The sequence below is a fragment of the Gracilinanus agilis genome, chromosome 1 (assembly GCF_016433145.1).
Source record: "Gracilinanus agilis isolate LMUSP501 chromosome 1, AgileGrace, whole genome shotgun sequence".
In the NCBI taxonomy this organism is placed as follows: domain Eukaryota; kingdom Metazoa; phylum Chordata; class Mammalia; order Didelphimorphia; family Didelphidae; genus Gracilinanus; species Gracilinanus agilis.
Window position 1 is genome coordinate 221,870,595 of NC_058130.1, and position 27,584 is coordinate 221,898,178.

Here is a 27,584-nt window from a genome sequence, read left to right on the forward strand (position 1 = left end):
CAGTTCTTGAGCTCCTTGAAGGAAGGGGCATTTCTTTTACCTCTTTGTATTCTCTTTACCTTCCCCTTCTCTGGGCATCAGGCCCACCCTCGATTAACATTCACTGATGGATTGATTGTATTTGTCCTTAACTAACCCTACTTTAGTTTCAAGTGGTTGCGGGCCTGGTTCTACAGTCCAGGAATTTAGAGAACAAGCTGATGACTTCTTTAATGGATGACATCCGTTACTTTATAGATATCAGTCGTGTAGTATTTTTCCTTTGTTCCTAAGTGGAACAAATTCTTCTTCTCATTCACTGGAAGAAAATAAGATGGAAGGAAAGGTATTCTAATGCTGAGAGAGACTTTCAGACTAAGAATCCAAAAAAGGAGTCGGTCTTTAAAGATACCAAGGGGGAGCTATAAAAGTGCATATTCTAAATGGCATTGAAACCTGTCTTTCTCCTGAAGAGTAGATTCTTGGTACTCTCAGTCCTCTTCGGTTGGTGCCAGAGGCCATGTGCAATTAAGGGTTTAATGTGTTTTGTTGTTAAAGGTAGTGTTCACCCTGGGAGAAATTTTGAAACCCAAAGCAATTCCCAGCTCTGAGATCTGAAAAGAAAACAAAATGTTTTTAAATGGCACTCTGCTTCCTTTCATCAAGGGCTCTCCTTGCAGCAGGCAATAATTAAGACCTAAGAGAGTCTCGCCAATCGCCTCCATCTCTCAGTCTCCCCTACCCCGCCTCAGCCTCCCTCCCTCCCCTCCAGTTTTCCCAGACTTGGAGGTAGATAAGAGATGGGAAGAAATGATGGCCGAAACGCTTTGTAAATACGCCTTTCAAAGAATATGGCTAATAATAATTATAATGTTGAAGACTTGGACCCAAGGACCTCAATTCCGAAGCTGTCAAGAGCCCAGTCTGGACGAGTCAGAAGTCACTCCGGGCACTTCCCACCCAGGGCGTGCACTGGTGAGGTGGAAGGTGGAGGGTGGGGGTGGGGGGCGGGGGCTGTATCGGCTCCGAAGGCCCCCCAGGGCTGGGCTGTGGCCAGTAGGCGGTTCCGTCTTGTTTAGGCAGCCAGACTCTATATAGGGACTGTGGGGTAAGCAGGATCTCGGAGTAGCGTTACTGCGGAAGCGGATCCCTGAGAAATCCTGGGAACAGGCAGCTGACAGCAGGCAGCAAGCAGCGCATTGCAGGCGCCAGACAGCGGGGCAGCATGAGCCGGACTCCAGCCTTTCTGAGCGCTGAGGAGGTGGAGCGGTACCTGAGCAGCTCCAGCCTCCTGATAACACCCCTGGAGAAGGCTCTGGCCAACTTCTCTAGCGGACCGGAAGGAGGGGTCGTGCAGCCAGTTCGCACGGTGGTGCCTGTGGCCAAACACAGAGGGTGAGGGTAAAGGGGAACGGAGGAGGAGGAGAAAAAAAAAAAAGGAAACAAGAAAAGATGAGGAAAGGATCAGAAATAGGACTTGGGGTGGGGATGGGGAGATAAGACTGGGGAGTGGGTGGGAGATAAGGGGAGGAAGCGCTCAAGAAAGGCAGAAAAGAAAAGGACATAGGATCGTACATTTAAATCCAGCAGAGACCTCAGCGGCCATTTGCAGATCACTGAAGCGCAGATAGGTTAAGTGATTTGTTTGAGGTCACAACTGTAGTAAGAATTAGAAGGGAGGTTTAAAACCCAGGTCTTCTGAAAACCTTGAGAACTGAGTTTCAAAAGATAGCACTGAGATAGGAACCCAAAAGAGAGGAACACGCAAAGGAAAATAGATTGGAGTAGACACTTGGGGAGCAGAATCATCAGCTGAAAGTGATGTGGGGAAGCAGAAAGGACTGGAAATGTTTCTGTATATCTGAACTGCTCTTTGGCCTCATCTCCCTTGTAGTTTCCTGGGTGTCATGCCTGCCTACAGCGCTACTGAAGATGCACTTTCCACAAAGCTAGTAACCTTCTATGAGGGCCAGAGCACCTCTGCTATCCCTTCACATCAGGCCACAGTGTTGCTCTTTGAGCCCAGCAATGGTTCACTACTCTTGGTGGGTATATACTCCTCTGGAAGAGAAAGACGGGGATTGGGGGTGGTTGTGAAACTTCTTGGCCCAGTGGCCTGGAATCCAGGGTTAGAGGGTATGAATGAAAACCAGGGCTGAGTGTCTAAGGATACAGCTGTGACTGCCTATGCCTGAATGTAAGTGACAGTGACTGTCTAATTCAAGCATAATTGTTTTTCTAAGGATGTATGTAAAAACAAAAGCAAAAACCAGTAAATCTGGATGTAACTGAAGGATAGTTACATCAATAAGACAGATGGTATTCCTATAAGACTGTGACTGATGCATCCCTGAGATGATATGATCTCTTAAGATGAGTGACTTCTGCTAACACAAGCCCAAAGTTTACTTTTCTCAGTAATACCCCCTCCTTTCAAATGGGGCAAATAGTTTATCTTTTCTGAGAATGAGGAGGGCACAAAAAGGGACCCTTTAAACATTGCCCCTTCCAGTTTGCTAATATGATTTCATGAGTCATATTTGAAATTTCATTAAATGTATTCTTTTTTTTTTTTTTAAACCCTTAACTTCTGTCTTGGAACCATATTGGTTCCAAGACAGAAGAGTGGTAAGGGTTAGGCAATGGGGGTTAAGTGACTTGCCCAGGGTCACACAGCTGGGAAGTATCTGAGGCCAGATTTGAATGTAGGATCTCCCATCTCTAGGGCTGGCTCTCAATCCACTGAGCTACCCAGCTGCCCCCAAATGTATTCTTCTTAATATTAATTTACATACTTCCTATCTCTTTGGTCCTTTAAATTTCTGGTTATCTGAACTATCTTAGGCTTCTATTGTGTGGAGGAAGTTAGGGTTAGAAAGTCCTGTATTGAGGGTAGATATAGATGTGCCTAGGATTTTATTTCTACAATGTCTCACATCCTACCTATTTCAAGCATCTTATTCAAAGGGTCTACTAGTCCAAATCTATACCACCTTCTTTGCTTTTCCTAATTGGTATCCCTGCATCCAGTTTCTCTTTCCATAGATCCATTCTGTACTCAGCCAACAAATTAATATTCTTAAAATATTAATTCTTATGATATATGACAATGTTTTTCCTGGCTTAGAAATCTTCAGTGACTCCCCATTATCTCTGGGATAAAATAGAAATTTCTCAGCCTACTTCTAAAGTCCACAATCTGACCCTCCTACATATCCGGAATTATTTTATATTATCAACCCCACCCCCTTACATACTCTTTTATCCAACAAGTCGAATTATTAGCTCTTTCTCCAACTAGACACTTAATCTCCCTTACACAGACCTGTTTGGAATGTACTTCCTCCCCTCCCCTGTTAAAATTCCTAGCTGCCTTCAAGACATGTCTCAAATGCCAGTCCCCCTACCTAGTTGTTAGTGGTTTTTTTCCTCTCAAATTATCTTGTATTTGCTTCTCTGTGTTCATGTTTTATCCACATATTAAGTTCCCAAGTTCTTGAGGACAAGGGCTGTGTTCTTATTAGTTTTTTGTCCCTCTAGTGTCTCATTTGTCAAATTGAATGGAAACCAAGAGGGATTTTTTACATTAGGTAGGTATCTAGCTCTTCCTATTTATTTTGGAAGAGTAGAAAGGAGATCCAGATCAAGTCTCAGGGCCTATTTGTGGGTATCAAGGGATTGATGTGAATCTTCAAAGGTCTGCCCCAGTCCAATGATTAAAGAATTACATGACAAAGGCTAAGTTCTTAGGAATGTAAGTTTTTTGACCATGGTTTTATTGTTATTGTTCAGTGATTTCTGACTCTTTGTGACTCCATTTGGGGTTTTCTTGGCAAAGATACTGGGAGGTTTGCTATTTCCTTCTCCAATTCATTTTACAGATTAGGAAACTAAGGCAAACAAGATATAGGGAAGCAAAGCATTGTTCTTTGATATCCATAGTATCTCTAAACTTTGAGTGCTCTTTATTCCACTTTTCAATCTTTTTTCAAAGATCATGGATGGAAGTGTAATTACAGCAAAGAGGACAGCTGCTGTGTCTGCTATTGCTACCAAGGTAAGACTTGCTTTTGATGACCAATTTTATAGTCAAGTTGTGTGTGGTAGAAAAATGATGTCTGTCACTGAGTTATTTGGCATGTTGGACTGAAAATGAATTAGCTTGGTAAGATGAAAAGACTGATCAAGGCAACTAGGGGAAAAAAAGGCAAAGAAAAAAAAATGTCAGGCTACTCAGAGCCAAGATGGACAATAGTGCTTCTAGAACTGGTCAACTTTGCAAGAGAAAAAGGGTATCAGGAAGGATCTCACTTTAAGGGAGACAAGGAGAAACTAAGGGACTTTTGAGCTCTTGCTGGAAGAGTTGAAGACTAGAGCCTTTTAAGTCCAGTGAAGATAGGTAAGAGAAATAGAACACTGGGAGGTAGGGAAAAGGATATATAAAAGACTTAAGCCTCCAGGAAACTTGGGAAACCAGTGGGAGGAGTAGAAGGAAAGGGTCTATATTTTGTGAATGTGTTAAAATTGCACTTGGCTTTGGGCCTCTGGGGAAGGGAACTGAGGGATTACTTTGTCATGGAATATAGTAATTGTCTGAAACAAAATACTCCATGGCATCTACCTTGGTGAACTAGTTATTAATTACATGCAAATACAGTTTAGTTTGGAATTAAAAGGAGACTGGTTCACAGACTTTTCCAAGGTTACAATGGGAGATGATTTAAAATATTTGCACTAGTTTTTGACCAACCTTGTTACAAAATTAGTATTTTGCATTATATAGCACTTCTGTTTTTCACTACAGATTTCAATCTGGAGGAAACTTCTTTACCTCTTCATTAATGTTTTATTTTTTCCTATTTATATGTAAAAACAGTTTGGACCATCTGTTTTCTAACATTTTGAGTTTGTCATTCTCTCTCTCCCTTACTTTCCCCCTTCCTTTGATGATAACCCCTTTGCTATTGGTTATATATGTGCTATAATATGAAATATAACCCCTTACTCCTTAAAGTATTTTTCCTCACCTCCCTTTTTGTCTTGATATTTTTACTTTGGGGAAATGATGGTGGGAAATTCAGAATCCATCTTTCTGACACCATTTGGGTTTATAACAACTTGGAATAAGTGATCCAAAATTTAAGACAACAGCATATCTCAGTATTTCCTTGATTTTGTACATCAACACCCTGGACACTGATACCCTGATACCTAGAAGTGTCCCTAATCCTCCCTCTTTCACTGGATCTAAGAAAGTCACTTAATCCTACCATAACAAGATGATAGACCTAGAGGTGAAGGGGCTTCAGAGACCATAATGACTGGCTTTCTGACAAGCTCAGTAGAGGACAAAGGAAAGACTTGAGATCCTCTAGTGCCTGAAGCAGCATAATTTTTAGAAGCCATCATGGACTCTTATGATTCAATGAAATTACATGATCTGAACATAGAGATGATCTTAGCCTGCCCACTATTCAGAATGGGAAAGTGAGGCACAAAATGACTTATTTATTCCAGGTTACTTAAGCGCATGGGCCAAGTAAGGATCTGGGTTACATCAGCCTATATGGCTCCTTTATCTCTAATATGCTACAGTAAAGTAATGTTTGTGAAAGTGACTCTTGGCCATTCTTCCCTTTTCCCTAACAGTTTTTGAAACCCCCTTCAAGTGAAGTTTTGTGCATACTTGGTGCTGGTGTCCAGGCGTACAGCCATTATGAAATCTTCACAGAACAATTCTCTTTTAAAGAGGTAAGACAGAAAGAAAAACTGAAGCAAAAAAGTTTGAGTATTTCCATCAGTAGCAGTAATATTATCATTCACATTTGCAAAATGCTTTAAGGTTTTCAAAGCAGTTTTCCTTCCTATTCTGGAAAGTTGGTAGTATAGATATTGTGCTTCTGATTTATAGATGAGAAAACTGAACCTCTGAGAGAGGTTGTGACTTGTCTATACTCAAGCAGCTAATAAATTTCTGAGGCAGGATACAAATCCAAGTCTCCTGACTCAAGTTTAGCATGCTTTTTACTATACCACATTGCCTCCCTAATGCCTAGAAAACATGATTAAGTTAGTGAATTACATGGAAACATCTAGATTTTTTGAGATACCTTTTATACCACAGGGTTATGATCAATTTTGGTAGAGGGAGTACCCTCATCCATGAACTCCTCATGGATCTTTTAAGATATTGAAAAATCTGCTCCAATGTTTCTTAACCTTTTTTTCTTTTGTCACTGATCCCTGAAACACTGCACACAGGATTACTAAGGAAACCCTTGAAATACGGTTATTAAAATACATTTTAAAAGAGTAGTAGCTGGCATTTGTATAATGCTTTAAGGTTTGCAAAGTATTTTTATAAACATGACTTATTTTTCCCTATAGTAACCTTATCAAGTATCCCATTTTACAGTTGAGATGACTGAAACAGAAGCTAAGTGATGTGCTCAGGGTCACCTAACTAGTAAGTTTTTGAGGCTGCTTATGAATTCAAGTCTTCCATACCCCCAGGTCCAATGCTATCCACCTGCTACCTAGCTGCCTAGCCCCTCCCGAAAAGTTTATGGAACCCAGGTTAAGAGTTTCTGGTCTACAGCTAGAAAGATATGGCCAGTTTACATGTGTTTGATTTCTACAATGTGATCTTTTTGAGGTGAAAGGGTCAGTTCATCTCTATTTCTTTCGGGTTTCTGGGTTCTGCCTGGGGATATGGAGACAGCATAGGCGATCTTTAAAGAGCACATGTTGGTAGTACACAGTAAAGAATCCATCTGGCCTGGGCCTTGGCTTCTCTGCCTAATATTGTTATATGAAACAGTCAATTGCTGAGAATCTTGGAGTACCAGGATATAGGTCTCCTTGTGGCTACTAGCTCACCCGGGACCCTATCAGCTACCTCCCCTGGTTGAAGCCTGTAGTGTCCCACTAGAGCATCTTCTTCAAAGTAAGAATGCTTTAGAGCACCTCTCTGGCTGTCAAGTTCCCTGTAGTACAAACTGGTTCCATTTTCCTGACTTCATCTATTTCAGTGTGATCCTAAGCAATATAACCTCCCAAACTCAAGATCTCCCTTCCTGGGTCCCTTTGCTGCTGCCCAGTCAGCTCCCTAACCTCCTTCTACCTGAGACTATCACTTAGTCAAAAAGCATTTCTTTTTTTTTTTTTAAACCCTTGTACTTCGGTGTATTGTCTCATAGGTGGAAGATTGGTAAGGGTGGGCAATGGGGGTCAAGTGACTTGCCCAGGGTCACACAGCTGGGAAGTGGCTGAGGCCGGGTTTGAACCTAGGACCTCCTGTCTCTAGGCCTGACTCTCACTCCACTGAGCTACCCAGCTGCCCCTAATTTCTTATGTATTTACTGTCTCAGGCATCAGTGTCCAGATAAGCAATTCAAAAACAAAGTAAAAAAAAAAAAAAAGATATAGAACTTGACTTCTATCAGAGGAGATTACATGTGTGTGCACACATACATGGAGAGACACAAAATAGAGACAAACAAATTCTAATGGTAGAAGAAGGAAGTAGAGGAAGCTGTGAGGAGGGAATAGGAAAGATCTTATCTTACTGAATTCCATTCCTGGCTCTGGATTCAAAACACTATAGGAAGGACTCATGGTGGCTCGGGGGATAGATAGAGAGCCAGGCCTGGAGTTGGGAGGACCTGGGTTCAAATCTGGCCTTAGATAGCTTTGTGACCCTGGGCAAATCACTCAGCCCCATTGCCTAGTCCTTCCCACTTTTCTGCCTTGGAACCCATGTCTTTTGTCAATTCTAAGACAGAAAGTAAGGGTTTAAAAACAAAAACACTATCTGAGAGTAATACAGGTATCAGTATACTCCATCATCATCCACTTCCTAAATGAGCCAGCTTGATGACATCTACACTCTCTACAAGTCTTTCATATGCTGCACGGCTCCACGTGCCCAGCCCTGAGTTGTTGACCAGAATTACAAAGCATCATGCTTTCTCCAGCAAAGCTTAGCCCAGTGGGGGAGGAGGTGTGAGTTATGCAAAGATAGAACAATCTTTTAAGAACAGTACCAGACAGGCTATAAACCAATGCAAAGTTGCAAGTCGAAAAGACTCCCTTAATGAAACAGAGAGGTTAGCCAGTTTTAAAATAATAATAGTAGTGTTTCTCTAGCACTTTAGAATTTCCATAACATTTTACATATGCTATTTCATTTGGTCCTTACAACAACCCCTAAGGTAAGTGCTATTATTCCCTTTTATGACTTGCCCAGCTCTACACAGCCAGAAAGTATCTGAAGTAGGACTTGAACTCAGGTTCTCCTGACTCCAGATCCAGTAGAGTTAGATTATTTCTCTGCTCTAGACCAGGGATGGGCAAACTTTTTAAAGAGGGGGCCAAAGGAAAGGAAATGCTCATCTGTCTGTTTCTAAGGCAGCTCTTTTGAAGTTTCATTGTATTGTATCGTACTCATTGTATTCGTCAGATTAGGAATATCTAAACTGTTCTCTTTATCAATACCTATTTGCCTCACAATGTAATTTACCATCCATAAACTTTGTATTATCTTGTATATAATAATAATCGTGCTCACTATTTGCTAGGCCCACTGTGCTAAGTGCTTTACAATTATTTTCTCATTGGATCCTCATACCAACCCTGGGAAGTAAGTGCTATTAAACACCCCCATTTTATAGTTGAGAAAACTGAAACAAACAGAGATTAAATGACTTGCCCAAGGTCACTCACCTAGTAAGTGTCTGAGGTCACATTTGAACTCAGGCCCATGCTCTAGCCACTGTGCTACCTAGCTGCCCCTAGAATGTAGGCTTCTTGAAGACAAAGGTTATTTTTGTCCCTTTTCTGTACCCCCGTTGTTTAGTACAGAACCTGGCACAGAGTAAGTACTTCAGAGATGTTTGTTCCTTGCTTGATGGATTTAGACAGCTGTGTCCCCTGCTTCTAACCGCCCTTGGAATTTGTATATAACTACCACAGAATGTGACGATTTCTATTTCCCCCTTGCCACCCTGGCTAAAGGTCAGGATATGGAATCGCACCAAAGAGAATGCTGAGAAGTTTGCTCAGACGGTGAAGGGGGATGTGCAAGTCTGCTCCTCTGTCCAAGAGGCAGTGGCAGGTGCTGATGTGATCATTACTGTCACCATGGCAACAGAACCCATTTTATTTGGAGAATGGGTGAAGCCAGGAGCCCATATCAATGGTAAGCAGTCTGACTGAGAGTCTTCGCTTTTTAAAAAGGATATTAGTGATGTCCAGAATTCCTTCTGGACCGGAGGAAGGATGGAAGGGATTGGGGTTGACAAATACCATAAATACTTATCACCATGAGGTTTATTGTGTCACTAAGGTTCCAATGACAAGGCCCCCAGAATTTAACCTGCTGCATATAAGGGCCAGCTCCTAAAATGCTAACGGCAATATTAAGACTTTGTAACAAGGGGCAGCTGGGTAGCTCAGTGGATTGGGAGCCAGGCCTAGAGACGGGAAGTCCTAGGTTCAAATCCGGCCTCAGACACTTCCCAGCTGTGTGACCCTGGGCAAGTCACTTGACCCCCCATTGCCCACCCTTACCACTCTTCCACTTAGAAACCAATACACAAAAGTTAAGGATTAAAAAAAAAAAAAAAGACTTTGTAACAAGCTAGACTAGAGAAGGCTAGAAACAAAAATCCAAGCAAACCTTCACGGTCAGATGAAGGCAAAGGGTCTAGACATAGGAATAAGGTCAGGGATCATTTTTTCTAGGGACAGACACATAAAGATGTGGCATTTTGAACTTAGGTCCCCAAAACAAAAAATTAATTTAGAGAAGAAATTCATAAGCTTTTCTGTTAAACTATGGCTTGTGAACAATGACATGCAAGACCTTTGTGGTAGTCTGGTGAAGTCTCTGAACCCCTTATCAGAATAATGTTTGTTGCCTATGTTCATAATTGAAAGAAAGGCTAAATATTAGTTCCAGGTTAGTAAAAATAAAAATATATCTTTTTTTTTTCTCATCCAAGTTCACGGACTATCCCTATCCTTTCCCACCTTGAATTCGATCCATGGACTCCCAGTTAGGGACAATTAATTTAGAGGGCAAAAGGTAATAAACAAATACCATGAGTTAAAGTTCTACCACAACTCTAAGGTTCAGATTGTCCATCTGTATAGAGGAGGACAGGTAGTGAGCAGTGATGTGGGCAGTCATTTTTAGAGTGGTCTGGCAGCAGACGATAAAGACCTAGTCATGGGGAGTCAGAAGTAAAGAGGCAAAAAACCTAGTTGCTTGGAGAAGTGGGAACCCAGTGCAGAAACCCATAGGGTCACAGAACAGAAGCCTAGACATTGGAAGGAGTAGGGGGAAAGTGGGGGGGGGAGGGGCAGGGTATAAAGCAGAAACCTTCACTTTAACATTAAGGAAGACCAGACATTAGGAAGACTGTCAGGGTGGGGGCAGAACAGAAACTCAGACCTAGTGAGGGCTGAGGAGCACAGAGCAGAAAGCCAGTAGTAAACAAAATAGAAATATAGTCATTAGGAAGGCTTGGAGATGGAATAGCACCCCAGCCACTGAGATATCAAAGTCAGGAAACGTAGAAACAAACTACCCAACTACTGGTTGCCAAGAACTTATTGACCCAAGATACCTTATACTCCCTTTACCTAGAGCTGAGATAAGTACCTGGGTTTGAAGGAGGACTGAACCTAACTAAAGGCAAGAGGTAAAGTAATTCTTATGCTGGAATTTGAAGGATTCTGCAGGAAAGAGAATGATTGTGTTGATAAGGAAATTATTCTCAAGCCAAAACATCCCCCTTTTCATTTACATTTTCCTGGGACAGAGGGAGAAAATGATTGCTTTCTCATATCCTCTGTTCTCTCAGAGCTCTCAAATTCCCTTCAGTTTGCTTTGCTATTTTGTTTTTTAGCTGTTGGTGCCAGTAGACCTGACTGGAGAGAACTGGATGATGAGGTTATGAAGAATTGTGTTCTGTATGTAGATTCTTGTGAGGGAGCCCTCAAGGAGTCTGGAGACGTCATATTGTCTGGGGTAAAGTTCTTTCTCCTGTTGCTGAGCTTAGAGTGTCCTTCTCACCCTTCCCCTTCCCCTCACACAAATCTCTGTTTCATTATCTGTGTTGATGTGGGTGAAAGAAGGAGGATAAATGGGATGATGGGAGAAGGATGGGAAAGGGAAGGTAGGGAAGGTAGCCCCCAGCCCCAAGGGGGAAATTAACCTGAGCCCTTCGGAGCTCAACAAAATAAAACTAGATGATAGGGATATTAAGCTGGGTTTATTTAAGTTAGGAAAGAAAGGTCTGGGGAGGCTCTGAGTTAGATCTTCAGCAGTTAGCTAGGATCAAAGCTCTCTAGTGAAAAGGGCTCTCCTCTGTTTGGGGAAAAGGTGCCTCTCCAAAAAAAGGTGCCAAACACCGGCGCCTCTCTCTCTTTTATCTCATTTTCAGACACCTCCCACAAAGGAAGTGGAATTTGTCTGAAGAAGTTGTGGTAGGGAGTCCTGGGAAATGTATTTTTAAACACACATCTGCTTGTGAAATATTCCTAGGATTATAGATTCTAGAGCTAGAAAGGATCTCAGGAGTCATCTCTGCAATGCCTTTATAAATTTCAAAGATGAGAAAAATGAGGGCCAAGGATTTTCCTAAAGTCACATGGGTAGTAAGCATCAGAAGTGAGAACTCTACTGGCTAAAGAGCTGTCTTCTTTCTACTATATAATACTGACTCAGAGTCTTAACAATTCGTAGAATCTGTGATCCTGGAACAGTCATGTGTAGATGTGATTTCCAAAGCTTCCTTTACTTCTCAGTTTATGAGAATACTGGTTTTTAATGTTCTACCTCATTTTAGTCTTTTCAAGAACCATGGGCCAATGACTCTATAGAATCGGATTTTTTTTCTATTCCTGGGGTCAGAGATTTGGTGGGATTTTGCCCTTGGGTTAAGTTCTTTTATAATACATTGGAATTTAGGGATAGGGAGTAGGAGGTAGAGAGCTTTTTAGTAGTTTCAGGTGGCTTTTCCCATTTATCTCCTTTCTTCTTTAGGCTTCAATTTGTTTTAGGGAGGCTTGACAACTGGTGGTATGGATGAGGAAAAGTGTCCTTAGTGTAGATTTTTCTGCCCATTTCTGTCTGTACTGAAAATATGACAGTCCAACTTCAACTAGTTGGCAGATTTACTCCTTTGAGTTTCTGATCTCATAAAGATAAATATCTTTCCTCATTGAATTTCTGAACAGAGCATACATAAAACCACACACAAATTGACTCTGATCAGAGTTAAGAGATTTTGAATCTCTTATAAGATCATTTTTTTTGTTTGTTTGTTTTAAACCCTTACCTTTCATCTTGGAATCAATACTGTGATTTGGTTCCAAGGCAGAAGAGTGGTAAGGACTAGGCAATGGGGGTTAAGTGACTTGCCCAGGGTCACATAGCTGGGACGTGTCTGAGGCCAGATTTGAATCTAGGACCTCCCACCTCTAGTCTGACTCTCAATCCAGTGAGCCACCCAGATGCCCCCTTATAAGATCATTTGTAAGGGGCAGATAGATGGTTCAGTGGCTAGAGAGCCAGATGGAGAGATGAGTGATCTTAGGTTCATATCTGGCCTCAGACACTTCCTAGCTGTGTGATCCTGGGCAAGTCACTTAACCCCCAATTGCCTAGCCCTTACCACTCTTCTGTCTTTCAAACAATACACATATTGATTCTAAGACAGAAGGTTAAGAGTTTAATAAATAATTAAATAAAAATAAGATAATTTGTATGTGTTTTTTTTCATTCCCTTCTATCTCCTCTAAGGACATGGGACCGTCAATGCTGGTTTACAATGCTGCTCACACCAGTGTAGACCAAATTTAATGAACGTGTGTTTATGTCCTAGGCTGAGATCTTTGCAGAGCTGGGAGAAGTGGTGAAGGGAGTGAAGCCAGCTCATCGTGAGAAAACTACAGTTTTCAAATCTTTAGGTAAGAATCAGCACCCCCTGAATACAAATATAACCAGAAAATATATTGCTTTGCCCTGTGGTGGAAATGGAAATTACTCATTCTGGGAATCAGAGATGTTTATTGTAAATTTGTACTATGTTTATTATAAGAACACTAATAGGGTTGTATGATTGATATACTAAAAAGGACCCAGAAGAACAAATGGCCTTAATTTTAAATGTAAGAAGAAGGAGATTTAAGGTTACTGGCATAATTCCAGGCCAAACACGGTGTCATGTATCTGCCATCCATCTAGCCTCAGACACTTATTAGGTAAGTGACCCTGGCCAAGTCACTTAACCTTGGGTATGTGCCTCATCTATAAAATGAGGATAATAGTATCAAGGGTTGTGAGGATCAAATGAGATAATAATTATAAAGTGCATAGTACAGTGCTTGGTACATAACAAATACTACATAAAAATTAGCTATTATCACAATTATTCTAATTATCCAAGAACCCTAGGAGCTCCAGTGAGGAACAGATAGTGAAAGTTTGTCTCTCCTGTTGCTTTTTGACCATTCTTTTTTTCTCTCCCCTTCTTCTCCTCTCATCCTCATAACTGTTTATTCTTGAAGTTCCTATGAAGAAGGCCATATTGTCCTCTGAGGAGAAGAGGGAACAGATTCAATTAAAGAGCAAAATTTCAGGGCCTGATCTACTATCATTTAGAGAAAAAGCCCTAGATTTAAACTGGGTTCATATCTTGGCTAGACCACTTACTTTCTCTACATATCTTAGTTTTCTCATCTGTAAAATGGGAATAAAAATACCTATTGAGTACCTATCAGTAATATCTGTTGATAGAGTACTAGACTTAGCATTAGAAAAAATCTTGATTTGAACCCAGGGCTTAACACTGTATGGCTAAGTGGCTCAGTGGATAGAGAGCTGGGTCTGGAGTCCGGAGGATTTGGGTTCAAATCAGGCTTCAGACATTTCTTAGCTGTGTGTCCTTGGGCAAGTCACTTAAACTTGTTTACTTTCGGTTTCATCATCTATCAAATTAGCAGGAGAAGGAAATAGCTAACCACTCTTGTACCTCTGCCAAGAAAATCCCAAATGGGGTCATGAAGAGTGGGACATGATTGAACAACAATCTGAAACTTACCGAATGTATAACCCTGGACAAGTCATTTTACTTCCTTAAACCCTCAATTTCCTTTTCTGTAAAATGGGAGTAATAATGACTGTAGTATTTATCTTTCAGGGTAGTGGTGAGGACCAGGTGAGATGATAAATGCCAAGATTTTTATAAACATTAAAGTGCTATAGAAATGTCAGCCGTTGCTTTTATCATTGTTATTTTTGTTGTTGTCATAACTTCCCCAAACTACCTGCTTTGCTCTTGCCAGAATAGCTTAGCATTTCAGGGGACAAGGATCTGTTGAGAGACAGGCAAGTGCAGCATAAACCTGGCAGGATCTGGCTAATGAATACCAGTCCAATTCAAATATGGTATTCCAAGGAATGCAACTTATTATTGCAGGAAGGCTTGGCAAGATCCATGAAAGAGGAAAAGCAATGGAGCCCAGAGAGAAATCTGCTATCCTGTTTACTCCATGTGGACAACTTGTTCCTAAGATTAGGGCTGGTGTCCATTGGTTGGCAGGCTCCTTCCTTCCTTAAACAAACATAGATTAATTATCTACTCTATACAAGGCACAAAGAGACAAAGACACATGATCCTTGCCCTCAAAGACCTTTTCCTCTAGTTTGGGAGATAAGGCTGTGATGATTAAGATTTGGGGGGACTAGCTTTTGGGTAAGAAAATCAATGTATTGATTAGGCTAGCAACAGCCAATAAATTAATCAATCTATGACCTTTCTCGGTGATCAAATCACCTCCTAGATCATTGAAGACAATTTTGGAAGATCATTATTCAGTCCTCCCCTTGACATCACAAGACATTTCTAATTGGGGAAGAGTCAATGAGGAGATAGTCCATTCTCTCAGTCCCTCCCTGATTCTTTGTTGATGATATAGCGAATCACAGACCTGGTCCTATGATTCCAATGTCTACAAGGAGGAATCAAGTTCTTCCCATTTAGAAGTGACTTTTTTCAGTACTTTCCAATGTGAAATTCAATTCTGTCCTCCTACTTACAGAAGCACCTGGCCTAAGCTGGTATTTATTTGCTAGACAAGACAGAACCCTTAATCACACTTTTCTAACACCCTGTAATGAGAGATTCTTTTAGGGTAGGGCATTCCTTGAATTTCTAGAAACAAAGGAATGAGCATGGAAGTCCGAAGGATAAATCTGATCCTGAATTCAAAACCCAGAAATAGAAAAAAAATCAATACATTGGAAATACATCTTAAGATGTATACTCAAATAACTAGAATAACAGCATATGAGATGTACCATAAGAGTAACACAGATGTAAGTACTCTAGCAGTCAGAAGAGAGAAAGATCACTTATGGCCAGTATGGTCCGAAAGCCTGTGACAATCGAGCTAAGCCTGAAAGAATAGTTATATTATAGGTGATTGACACTTCCCATATGGGCACCTTGAAGAATACATTCTCTAATTCATATAATATATCCATAATTCATATAATATATCCAGTGGCCAATAAAAGGTGACTTTGCCAGGCTAATCAAGTAAAATATTCTCCTTCTTGTGGCAGGTGTCTGCCAGACATTCCTGAACCTCCCAGACTTGACTCTATTCCAAGCTCCAAATCCCAGTCAACTTGACTCTTTGGGTATATGGAATAAAGAGCAGTATGGGGTTTCCTTCATCTCTCATTTCTCACTGATTCTGTCTAGTAAATAGAAATGTCAGAAGATGACCATAGTCATTTGGATATCAAAAATTAGGGTTTGACTGACTCTGGAAAATTTCAAGGAAACAGAATTGGTCAAAGGTGACTTGGATTTTTGTCCATTCCAGGAATGGCAGTGGAAGATACAGTTGCAGCGAAACTGGTCTATGATTCTTGGTCATCTGGTAAATGAAGCAGAGAACCTAGCATTGAGATGCTGCGATGTAAAGACCTATTACTGCTTCTTGTCTCTCATAGTTTCTTTGACAGAAGGGAAAGTGGACCCACAGGGAAATATAATTTTGCACTTAATATCACTTGCCTTAAAAAAATCAAACTAGCCAATTTTGTTTGTGATTCAAAAAATTAAATCATAGTATTGTGTATTTTCTTTCTTTTGTCTTGCTGCATCTTATTATAACATTCTTTGTCCATAGATATAACCACCTTTTGTATTTCCCTTAAATAAAGAATTTGCCAATTTTTGTCTTCTTGCTACATTTCTTCTCAATGGTAATTATGGAACCAAATATTTGCTCTTCCCTTTGGAAGGTGGCAGGGAGCAATGGTCAACAAAAACAAAATTGCAATCTAAAGGAGGTTTTCCCAAGGAAATCATCATAGAAACACAGATATCAAAGTCATAAGGAACAATCTTTTCACATTTGTCATGTTAAATGATAGAACTTAAAGCTTCACATAAAGGGGAAGGGTACCACGCACTTGATTTTTCTTTATTTTTTAAAGGGATCTTATATATATATATATGAATACCCTTAATGGGGAAGGAGTATGATGCATGGAAAGAATGCTGGATTTGGGGACAGAACTTGAGTTCAAATGTTGGTTCTGACACTTTCTACCCATATTATTTTGTGCAATTTGCTTAACCTCTAGGACATTATTGTCCTCATCTGTAAAATGAGTGTGTTGGACTTACTGCCCTTTAAAGTCCCTTTCAGCTATAAATCTAAGAATCTATGATCAATTTTGCTTAGGATGAATTATTTATTGTTCGGAAGATTCAGAGTAGAAAACAGTGTAACTAAGTTCTGAAAATTCTTTTACTTTTTTTCACCCTTCTTTGTTACCCATGCCATAGCAATGATACACCAAATAGTATTGTGTTATTTTAGAAGGAATCTTGGAGTTTCATTTTCACTTTTTACTGACCATATGGCAGTAAATATTAAATTAAAAATTAAAAGTTATATACATTAAATGTATTAAACTCTGTGCTTAACATGGATCAAATGATGCTTATGTTACCCACCTTACAAGGTTTTTGGGAGAAAAGTGCTTTACAATGAATCAGAGAATTAATCTTTTGATCATTCAACCAATAAACATTTATTAAAGACCTGCTATTTTCCAGGCCCATTGCTAGCCTCTGAAGATGTGAAGTAATAAAGAAACCCAGTTCCTGCCCTCAAAGAGCTTCTATTCTAGTAGAGGAGATGACATGCACAGATATAGACATATACAAAATAAATACAAAAATTGACAAATGGTAACTATTAGGTGGAGTGGGAAGGCATCAGTGCTAAAGGTTCAGAAAGGCTTCATGTAGAATGGAGAATAGAAACTGAATCCTGAAGGAAAGCAGGGATTCTAAGAGGCAGATGAGAAGGAGGAGTGCTTTCTATACATGGGAAGCACCCAGTGCAAACACACAAAGTCCAGAGATGGAATGTCATGTGAGGAACAAAGAGGCCAATTGGGCTGGACTATAGAACATCCAGGATTATATTTGATAACATATGTCAGTGGCAGAGCCAAGATTGAAATTCACAGTCTTAGGCTCCCAAGTTTAGTATTTCAAGATTAGTGTTCTTTGAAGGCACTCTTTTTCATTGCACTATGAGTCTGTTCCTGAAATTCAGGTAAAATTTACTGTTACAGTCAAGTAGATAGAAATGAGATGTAATCCAGGGCTCAAGTCTAGGCATTTGCATAAGACTTTCCACATTAGTATAGTGTTGCTCCATGGTTTGGGACTATGGAATTCAATTCAAAAGATTGTCTTCTACTTTCTGTCTTTGGAAGCTCCTTTGGGAGAAGGAGTTCCAGAGGATAAGAAGACACAGATCCAAGGAAACAATATGGTTTTATGGCCTGATCTACTGTTGTTTAGGGGAAAGAATCCTGGATTTACACTGGGTTCAGAACTTTCATTCAAATGCCTAGATATGAACTCCAAGTTAGAGTAATATTGTCTAAAAATATTTTAAGGAATTTAGGCTTACTTCCTCTAAACTACTAAGTAAAAAAAGATCATATCTCAAGAGATAAGAAATGTGTGGCAATGTTTAATATAAACTTGAAGGTTCATGTATATAGCCAGGTATGACCATTGGGGTTGAAAGTCAAACCAATTGTTCTTTAACTAGCTACACCTTTGAAATGTAGATGGAGCCACTCTTTCCTTGCCTCTATTTCTAGCCAGCCTCTATACTTAATTCCTTACTGCCCTCATTCATTTACAGTCTAAATTCCAAAAGAGAAAAGGTGAATTTACTTGATATTGCTTCTACCTAACTTCCTCTCAGTCATCAATGTTGATCTGCCGAGGTTAGAAAAAGCTAAATATCTACTGAGTTTTAAAAACTTTATCAAATACTAATAAATCAAAACATTTAAATTCTTCCTCATTTGTTCACAGCCCTAAACTAGTATAAAATCCTAGTGTATTAAACAGGGCTCTCTGTAAGAATTGTCTTTCTCTCTCTCCCTTCTCCCCTCTTAACTCCTCCCTTTCCCCTCTCTCCTTCTTCTCTCTTCTTCCCTACCTGAAGCACCCCCTAAACTTCCCACCCTTTTTTTCCCTTCCCCTTTTCTCATGTTCTCAAGGACAAACATTGATTAAAAAGCAGTTATGCAATTCTGGGTTAAGATGGTGGCAGAGTAAAAGCAGCTGCTTAACCTCTCCTAACCCACACATATAGGACTCTTCAAGAGGACATAAAAACAAATCCAGATGAATGAAGGGACCCTACAACAGGGCGCAGCATTAAAGGTACGTGGGATCGGGCTATTTCCATACTATGAGGGGGTGAAATAGCTCTCACTAAAACGTGAGCTGAGCAACCCCCTCTCCCCTCCACACCACCTACAGTGCCAAAGCCAGCACACAAGAGTTAGAACAAGTTTGGGGCATTCATTAAGTTCTTGGCAGCTACCTGGGATCACCAGGGCCTGCTCCTGAGAGCAGCAAAACTTAAGACCCCAAGAGGCTAAAGAACTGGACTTTGAACACAGACCTTGAGTGCAGGTGCAGACATAATGCAGACATGGACCTTGGGTGAGGACCTGGTGCAGAGGGTTGCATGATTGTGGAAGCAGTGCTCTGAGACTGTTAAAGGAGCTTTGGGAAGAGGAGCAAGCAAGGGGACCACCAGGTGGCTTGACCCTGAGAACAACTAGACTTGAAACCTCAGGAGCCTAAAGAGCACAGACTGACTCTGAGCATGAGGATAAAGCTGAGAAGGCACACCATGCTATGACTCAGACTAAAGCTGCTCCACAGCTCGAAAGGATAGGCAGAGAGCCTGTCTGCCTCACTCAGACTTCTGACTGAGAAAGAAATAATAATAATGGCAAGCCAGTCACAAGAACCTCAAAAGAGAAACATCAAGAAGAAATCTTTAACACTCGACAACTTTTCCACAGAAAAAATTTGGACAACAGAGCAAACAGCAGAGGAGAACAAACAAGTAATCATATCCAAGACAGAAGTTAAGGGTTTTAAAAAAAAAAGAATTAAGTGGGGAGGGGAAGGTCTGTTACCCACACGTGACAATAAGTAACAAATCAAAAAGAAGGGACTGCCCAAGTGTTGAGGCTGCCATTTGTCCACTTGAAATTGGAGGTGGATGCAGGAAGTGACAAAAGATGCTATCTTTAAAATATGACATTAACTTCCTGTGGAGGCAATTGGCACTTTGAACTTGGTGTAGAAGGATCTCTGGCAATACCTCAGACTACTTCCCTCTGAATTGTCACGTGGGTAGGCTGACTTCCTTTCTCCTTCCTTGGCGTTTCTGGAGGCTCTACCATCAAGGAGGCCTCTCTTGCCTCTCTAATTGTAAGAAGCCTTGTTTAATTAACCTCTGTGCTCCTTTGCTGGGGCCTCTAAATTCTTACCTGGTCCAGGCCAGAGTTTCTCTCTCTCAATTTCCCTACCTTCAACCTTCCTAATTGTAAATAAACTTCCATAAAAGTCTTTCTGACTTGGGTCTATTTTAATTTGAAATAGCGTTAATCCAATTTCTGGTGACCATACCTTAAATATCTAGTTTTAACTCTTACACTAAGAAAAAATCCCCAGGCCCAGATGGATTCACAAGCGAATTCTATCAAACCTTCAAAGAACAACTAATTCCAATACTATACAAACTATTTGACATAATAAGCCAAGAATAAGTTCTACCAAACTCCTTCTATGACACAAATATGGTACTGATCCCAAAGCCAGGTAGATCAAAAACAGAGAAAGAAAACTACAAGCCAATCTCCCTAATGAGCATAGATGCAAAAATCTTAAACAGAATACTAGCAAAAAGACTCCAGCAAGTGATCAAGAGTATTATTCATTATGATCAGGAGGGATTTATACCAGGAATGCAAGGACGTTTCAACATAAGGAAAACCATTCACATAATTGACCATATCAACAAGCAAACCAACAAAAACCACATGACTATCTCAACAGATGCTGAAAAAGCCTTTGACAAAATACAACATCCATTCCTATTGAAAACACTAGAAAGTATAGGAATAGAAGGACCTTTCCTAAAAATAATAAACAGTATATATCTAAAACCATCAACAAGCATCATATGCAATGGGGATAAATTAGAAGCCTTCCCAATAAGATCAGGAGTGAAACAAGGATGCCCATTATCATCTCTATTATTTAACATTGTACTAGAAACACTAGCAGTAGCAATTAGAGAAGAAAAAGAAATTGAAGTTATCAAAATAGGCAATGAGGAGACTAAGCTATCACTCTTTGCAAATGATATGATGGTCTACTTAAAAAATCCTAGAGAATCAACTAAGAAGCTTGTAGAAATAATCAACAACTTTAGCAAAGTTGCAGGATACAAAATAAATGCACATAAATCATCAGCATTTCTATATATCTCCAACACATCACAGCAGCAAGAGGTAGAAAGAGAAACATCATTTAAAATCACCCTAGACAATACTAAATACTTAGGAATCTACCAAAACAAACACAGAAATTATACGAACACAACTACAAAACACTTTCTAAACAATTAAAACTAGATCTGAACAATTGGAAAAACATTGATTGTTCACGGGTATGACGAGCTAACATAATAAAAATGTCCATTCTACCCAAATTAATTTACCTATTTAGTTCCATACCTATCAAACTACCAAAAAACTTTTTTACTGAATTAGAAAAAATGATAACAAAGTTAATTTGGAAGAACAAAAGATTGAGAATATCAAGGGAAATAATGAAAAAAAACCGTGGAGGAAGGTGGCCTAGCAGTACCAGATAGTAAACTATATTATAAAGCAGTGGTCATCAAAATGATATGGTACTGGCTGATAGACAGAAGGGAGGATCAGTGGAATAGACTTGTGATAAGTGATGTCAGCAAGACAGTGTATAATAAACCCAAAGAGCCCAACTTTGGGGACAAAAATCCACTATTTGACAAAAACTCTTGGGAAAATTGGAAAACAATATGGGAGAGGTTAGGTTTAGATGAACATCTCACACCCTACACCAAGATAAATTCAGAATGGGTGAATGACTTGAATAAAAAAAGGAAAGTAGAAGTAAATTAAGTGAACACAGAATAGTTTACTTGTTAGATCTATGGGAAAGGGAAAATTTTAAAACCAAGCAATAGTTAGAAAAAATTACAAAATGTAAAATAAATAATTTTGATTATATTAAAAAAAGTTTTTGTACAAACAAAAACAATGCAACCAAAATCAGAAGGGAAACAAAAAACTGGGAAAAAAATCTTTATAACAAAAAACTCTGACAGAGGTCTAATTACTCAAATATACAAGGAGCTAAATCAATTGTATAAAAAAATCAAATTCCCCAAGTGATAAATGGGCAAGGGTCTTGAATAGGCCATTTTCAGATAAAGAAATCAAAACTATCAATAAGCACATGAGAAAGTGTTTTAAATCTCTAATAATTAGAGAAATGCAAATCAAAACAACTCTGAGGAACCACCTCACACCTAGCAGATTGGCTAAAATGATAGCAGGGGAGAATAATGAGTGTTGGAGGGGATGTGGCAAAATTGGGACATTAATGCATTGCTGGTGGAGTTGTGAACTGATCCAACCATTCTGGATGGCAATTTGGAACTATGCCCAAAGAGCTCTAAAAGACTGCCTGCCCTTTGATCCAGCCATACCATTGCTGGGTTTGTACCCCAAAGAGATCATAGATAAAAAGACTTGTACAAAAATATTTATAGCTATGCTTTTTGTGGTGGAAAATGAGGGTATGTCCTTCAATTGGGGAATGGCTGAACAAATTGTGGTATATGCTGGTGATGGAATACTATTGTGCTCAAAGGAATAATAAACTGGAGGAATTCCATGTGAACTGGAAAGACCTCCAAGAATTAATGCAGAGTAATGGACTTCTTTACTAGCAGCAATGCAATGACCCAGGACAATTCTGAGGGATTTATGGAAAAGAACGCTACCCACATTTAGAGGTAGAACTGCAGGAGTGGAAACACAGAAGAAAAACAACCACTTGAACACATGGGTTGATGCAGACATGATTGGGGATGTAGACTTGAAAGAACCACACCAATGCAACTATCAATAATATGTAAATAAGTCTTGATTGATGACTCATGTTAAAACCAGTGGAAATGTATGTTGGATATGGGGTTGGGGTGGGGGTGAAGGGGGGGTTAAAGGGGAAAGTAAAAACATGAATCATGTAACCATGGAAAATTTTTCTAAAAAAATAAAATATTTAAATCTTAAAAAAAAAAGCAGTTACATTGATCAAAATTTTATATGTAAGGTAAGCAAGCTTAAAGGTACTAATTAAATGAGGAAGTATGAACAGATTTAAAGAACAGAGCAGCATTTGAGTAAATCTTTGCCGTTTGTTTGGATATGAAGTAAGAGAAGTTAAAGCATATCAACCATCTTTCTCAGATCTTCTAGAAAAAAACAGTTCAACACTGCCTCCTCAGTTCATTGCATTCAAACCTCTTCTCAGTGCCCTGGAAGGGGGAGGGAGTAGATGGAGCCATGCTACCTTAAAGACCAATCTCTAGGTTTCAGATCAAGTTTCTATTTCTTCACCTTGCTCCTGTTTGCCCATCTAGATTCAAAATAAGTTGTCAGAATTTGTCCTTCCTGAGCCAAAAGCAACTAGTACAAACTCCCACCACTGCCACATTGGCCTCCCATTCAGAACGTATAATTATTTCCCATTCATTTTAGATCAGGAAGAAACAATACTCTCTCTGAATTATTTTCCCCAGGAGTTTGGCTAGTCTCTGAAAATTTTTGGCAGAGATCCATCTCCAAATCTCAGCTATATTCCCATTATAATCTGAAGTAACTATTTTAAAACCAGTAAACTCATAGATAAATGAGGAGGGGAAGGCAGAATAAACTGAAACAAGTTACCATCCTGTTCAAGAAATAATTCGACAAACATTTATTATCCACTATATTAGTGATGGCAGACCTTTTAGACATCAAGTGCCCTGAGGATATAAATAGGAAAGCAAGACAATCACTGCTCTCTCAAGCTGCTCACATTCCAATAGGGACTGTAATAAATGGGTCAGGGGCCTTATGATGGTAATAAGGCTAGCTGGAGGAAGGTGCTAGTTGGAAGGATGGAGTGAGCTGTACCCGGGCTGGGCTTGAAACTTGTTTATAAATGTAACAAGGAACCAACCCAGGAAACTGAGTGTCAAGTGAAACTCTCACTACTAGACACCAGGCTCCTTTAAGATATCAGGTTACCAGCCCCTTCGCTGCTGAGAAAGCAGCTTCCTATTAGTGAATAGCAGGCTGATAGGAAGTGGATGTTAAACTTTCTGCCCTTCAGCAATGGAGTTTGTTCCAGCTGAAACTTCTCAGAACCCTTCCTATTGCCTGTCCCTGGTTGGCCTTAGATGATAGGCGAAATAACAACAGAATTCTCAGGGTTAAGTCTAAGAGGTTTATTGATAACAGAGTGAAGGGAACAAGGCAGTGGAAAGAAGGTTAGGAAGTACTGAGATCTTAGGATGAAAGGTATATCTGACTAAGGTTGCCAATAGGTCTTGTCTAGATGGTCTTCTGCTGACCTAGGGTGGGTCAGAGTGATGTGGTCTCTGGATAATAAATAAAGTTGGTCTTTGACTAAAGGATTTGCCATTTGTGCTAATAATATTGGTAAATTGTTCTGCAGGATTGGTTTAAACCCTACTCTATTCTAGGCCTAAGTTACCCATGTTCTCATCCCGCCACCCCCAGGGGGTAAGGGATAAGAGAGTGATCAGAGGAGAAGTCAGGGAAGCAAAGAACCAAGCCCTGGGTCTCCAGGGTTTTATATACTCTTGGCCCAACTGGCAATTGATGCTTTGCCCTATGTCTTATGCCACCGTCAACATTATAACCAGGGCAACTGATGGGTTGCCCTAGGCCAACATGGCACAGTTATTAAACCTATATTACAGGACAAGCAACCTAAATAGAGCTTTGAAAATCTAAGGAATTTTGATCAGTGCAATGACTGAAAATACTATGAAGGATGAAAAGATAAGCTGGAGCAAGAACATGGTAACATTCCTTGAATGTTAGAATAGAAATCTTTATTTTATTGGCTAGGCAATGGAGAGCTGCTAAATGTTTTTGAAGTCATTTGTACATTTCAAATTATATACTAGATACTTCAAACTAGATGTTCCTGAGACATTTCAAATTCAACACATTCAAAAGAATGATTACAATCCTCCCGTGTAAACGTAATATAAAATTGTATCCCTTATTCCACCAGACCAACCTTCTTAGGATACAAGTGATCTCTTCTCTATTCACAAAGTCACCATGATGAGCTCAAGCCCTCATCATATCTCAGCTAGATTATTGAAATGGACTCTATTTTCTTTCCATGACATTCTGTCCTCTAGGAAAAAAGATAAGTGCAGATATAAGCTTTTTACTATTGTTTGTCCTTCATTTCTGAAGAGGGTGATGTCTTGATTCATGGGTGAGTTGGATTAATTTTTTATTCATCATTTTTTAATTGAAAATTAATTGATTTAGAATATTTTTCCATGTTTCTTTCCCTTCCCCTCCCACCTCTATAGCCAATGAGTAATTACACTAGGTTTTACATATGTCATTGATCAAGATCCATTTCCATATTACTAATGTTTGCATTAGGGTGATCACTTAGAGTCTACATCCCCAATTGTTTTTCTTCTGTGTTACTACTTCCACAGTTCTTTCTCTGGATGTGAATAGTGTTCTTTCTCATAAGTCCCTCAGATTTGCCCTGGATTATTGCATTGGTGCTAGTTGTTAATAATAATATTGATATAGATGGATATTAAAAGTATTAATAGTTTATTTAAAGGCATATTGGTAATTAAGAAGGCCATGCGCCTGATAAGATCTAATTCAAATCACCCACCATTACCTTCTCCCACCTGGCTGCTTCGTACAAAAGAGAGTGTCTCACAATCACATCAGGAGTCTTATACTTCTGTCTACGTAATCACACTTCCTCTGTAAGAAGAATCATGGGAAATGTAGTTTCCAAGTCCCCTAAACGTCTACAGGAAGTTTATATTATGGATCTTGATATTAAGACCAAAGACCCCAAATTTCCACTAACACATTCTCCCCTGATATCCAGAGAAAAGACTGGTCTTTCTCAATGGATCTTGTAAACATAGCTTTTAAATTACAGAAATTTGAGGATAAAAGAAAAGAGGACAAAAACAATGAACCAATGATTGCTAGGTGCATTGACAAAAACCAATTAGGGAAAGTCCCCTTTGGCATAAGAGTGTACATTTAAAACAAATGCATTCAACTCTCCATAGTTCAATCAACTGCACCCCGAAGTTCATTTTGGATCTTCATGATCCAGTGAAGGCTCTTCAGGCATCTTCATGGTGCCTTCTCTAATAGGCTTGTTGTCTGGATTCTGGGGAGATGGCAAATTTCTTTTCCTAAAATTACTTTCAAAGAATTTAAACTTTATATTATAGATTATAAAATATACGTTCTCTTTTGAGGAGAATTATACATTCCCCCCTGAAATTACTCTCAAAAGAGTTAAAATTTTACATTATCGATTATAATACAGAATTATGATTATAAAACTTAAACACACCCCTGAGGAGGATCAATAACACATTCTCCTTTGAAGAGGGTACCCCAGGTCAGCTAAGGATGCATGGCTAAGTCACAGGGTTGTATGAAATCAATTGGCAAAAGAAATAATAAAATAAAAATAAAATCCAAATAAAAGAGAAAAAAATCGACTTGTGAAAAGTCTTATGTGCAAAAAATGTAAGGAAAAATAAACTTATAACAGGTCCTTGAATCAAGGCCTAATTAAATTGATTTAAGCACTTTGCAATTACCCATTCAGGAGCCAGGACTACAGAAAGTTGCCATTCTATATATAAGAGAAATAACAGGACCAAATATGTGTGCAAGGGAAATGTCTTTCCCTGATCTGATTTGCCTGTACCTTCTCAGGGATGAGCCATAATGATAGCCAATCTTAGGTGTTTGCCTAGGAATGAAGTTCTGGGGATATTTGGCCACTAACATGTTAGAAAAACTGCAACCCCAAACCTCAAACACTAGTTTCAAGCCCTTCAATATTGGCATAGAACTTCTTCATCCATGGTCTGCATGACCTTTTGCTCCTTGGCACTTTGCAGATTCTCAGTTGGTTTCCATGACCTTTTGGCTCTTTTTGCTCCCTTCTCCTGGAATCAGACAGAGAGACATTAATCACAGTCCCATAATATTTACCAACAATTGGCAAGTTACCATAGTTTAAGGCTTTTTGGGTATGCATTAATATTATAGCAAATATATATTTATATTAAACTTATATTATTGTAAAATCAAAAAAGATTAACACTGATTATATGTACTTTAAGTACAAAAATGAGAAAAATGAAAAGTGTCAATTACTCTATTAAAAAAAATTAAAAAGAAAAGCAATAAGAAAATTTTAAAAAATTCAGGGAAAAATACAATGTTTTCAAGTATAAAAATGAGAGAGAAAAAATACCTCAAATACTGTATTGCACATAGAAGGAAAAATAATAAAAGAATGTTTTAAAAATTAAAAAATATGAAGCTTAGAATTAGTGAAAGGGTTTTCACCCCCAAAAAATGAGGTCCATTTCCTGTTAAGCTTTTGCATGAACTGTGAGTGTAAATGGTTTTTAAAAAATAGCAGATTCATAATGCACATTCAAATAAAGTACCATAATTTCCAATAACACATTTAAAGACAATAGCAAACAAACCCATTATTACAACCACTTGCTATGATGTATAAAAATTGTATACTTGTCACAAATTCAACAGGTATAGTAAATCATTCAACCTTGGCTAAGATATTTTCTTAACAAACTCTATTACTGCCTCCATGGCAATTGTGGGGCAGAGCCTAAAAAAAATCTGATTAAAAAAACCTTCTGGGTCTAAATTATTTTCAGGAATTCTAGATCCTTCTGATGGGAAAGGAAGGTAAAACATAGAGACAAAACATCAAGCACACAGGCGCTCTCCTGGCTTCCTGTGTAAAAAAAAATGGGTAGGAAAC

At 39.2% G+C, this 27,584-nt stretch overlaps 1 protein-coding gene across 1 annotated transcript; it reads left to right on the forward strand.

Annotated features, from left to right (window-relative positions):
• Positions 1-1,104: 1,104 nt before the first annotated feature.
• CRYM (crystallin mu) lies at positions 1,105-16,239 on the forward strand. The gene is made up of 8 exons (XM_044657453.1): positions 1,105-1,374; positions 1,874-2,024; positions 3,974-4,036; positions 5,629-5,730; positions 8,995-9,178; positions 10,893-11,014; positions 12,873-12,957; positions 15,883-16,239. The coding sequence occupies exons 1-8, from the start codon at positions 1,205-1,207 to the stop codon at positions 15,945-15,947; spliced, it is 942 nt and encodes a 313-aa protein (XP_044513388.1). The 5' UTR covers positions 1,105-1,204; the 3' UTR covers positions 15,948-16,239.
• Positions 16,240-27,584: the final 11,345 nt, after the last annotated feature.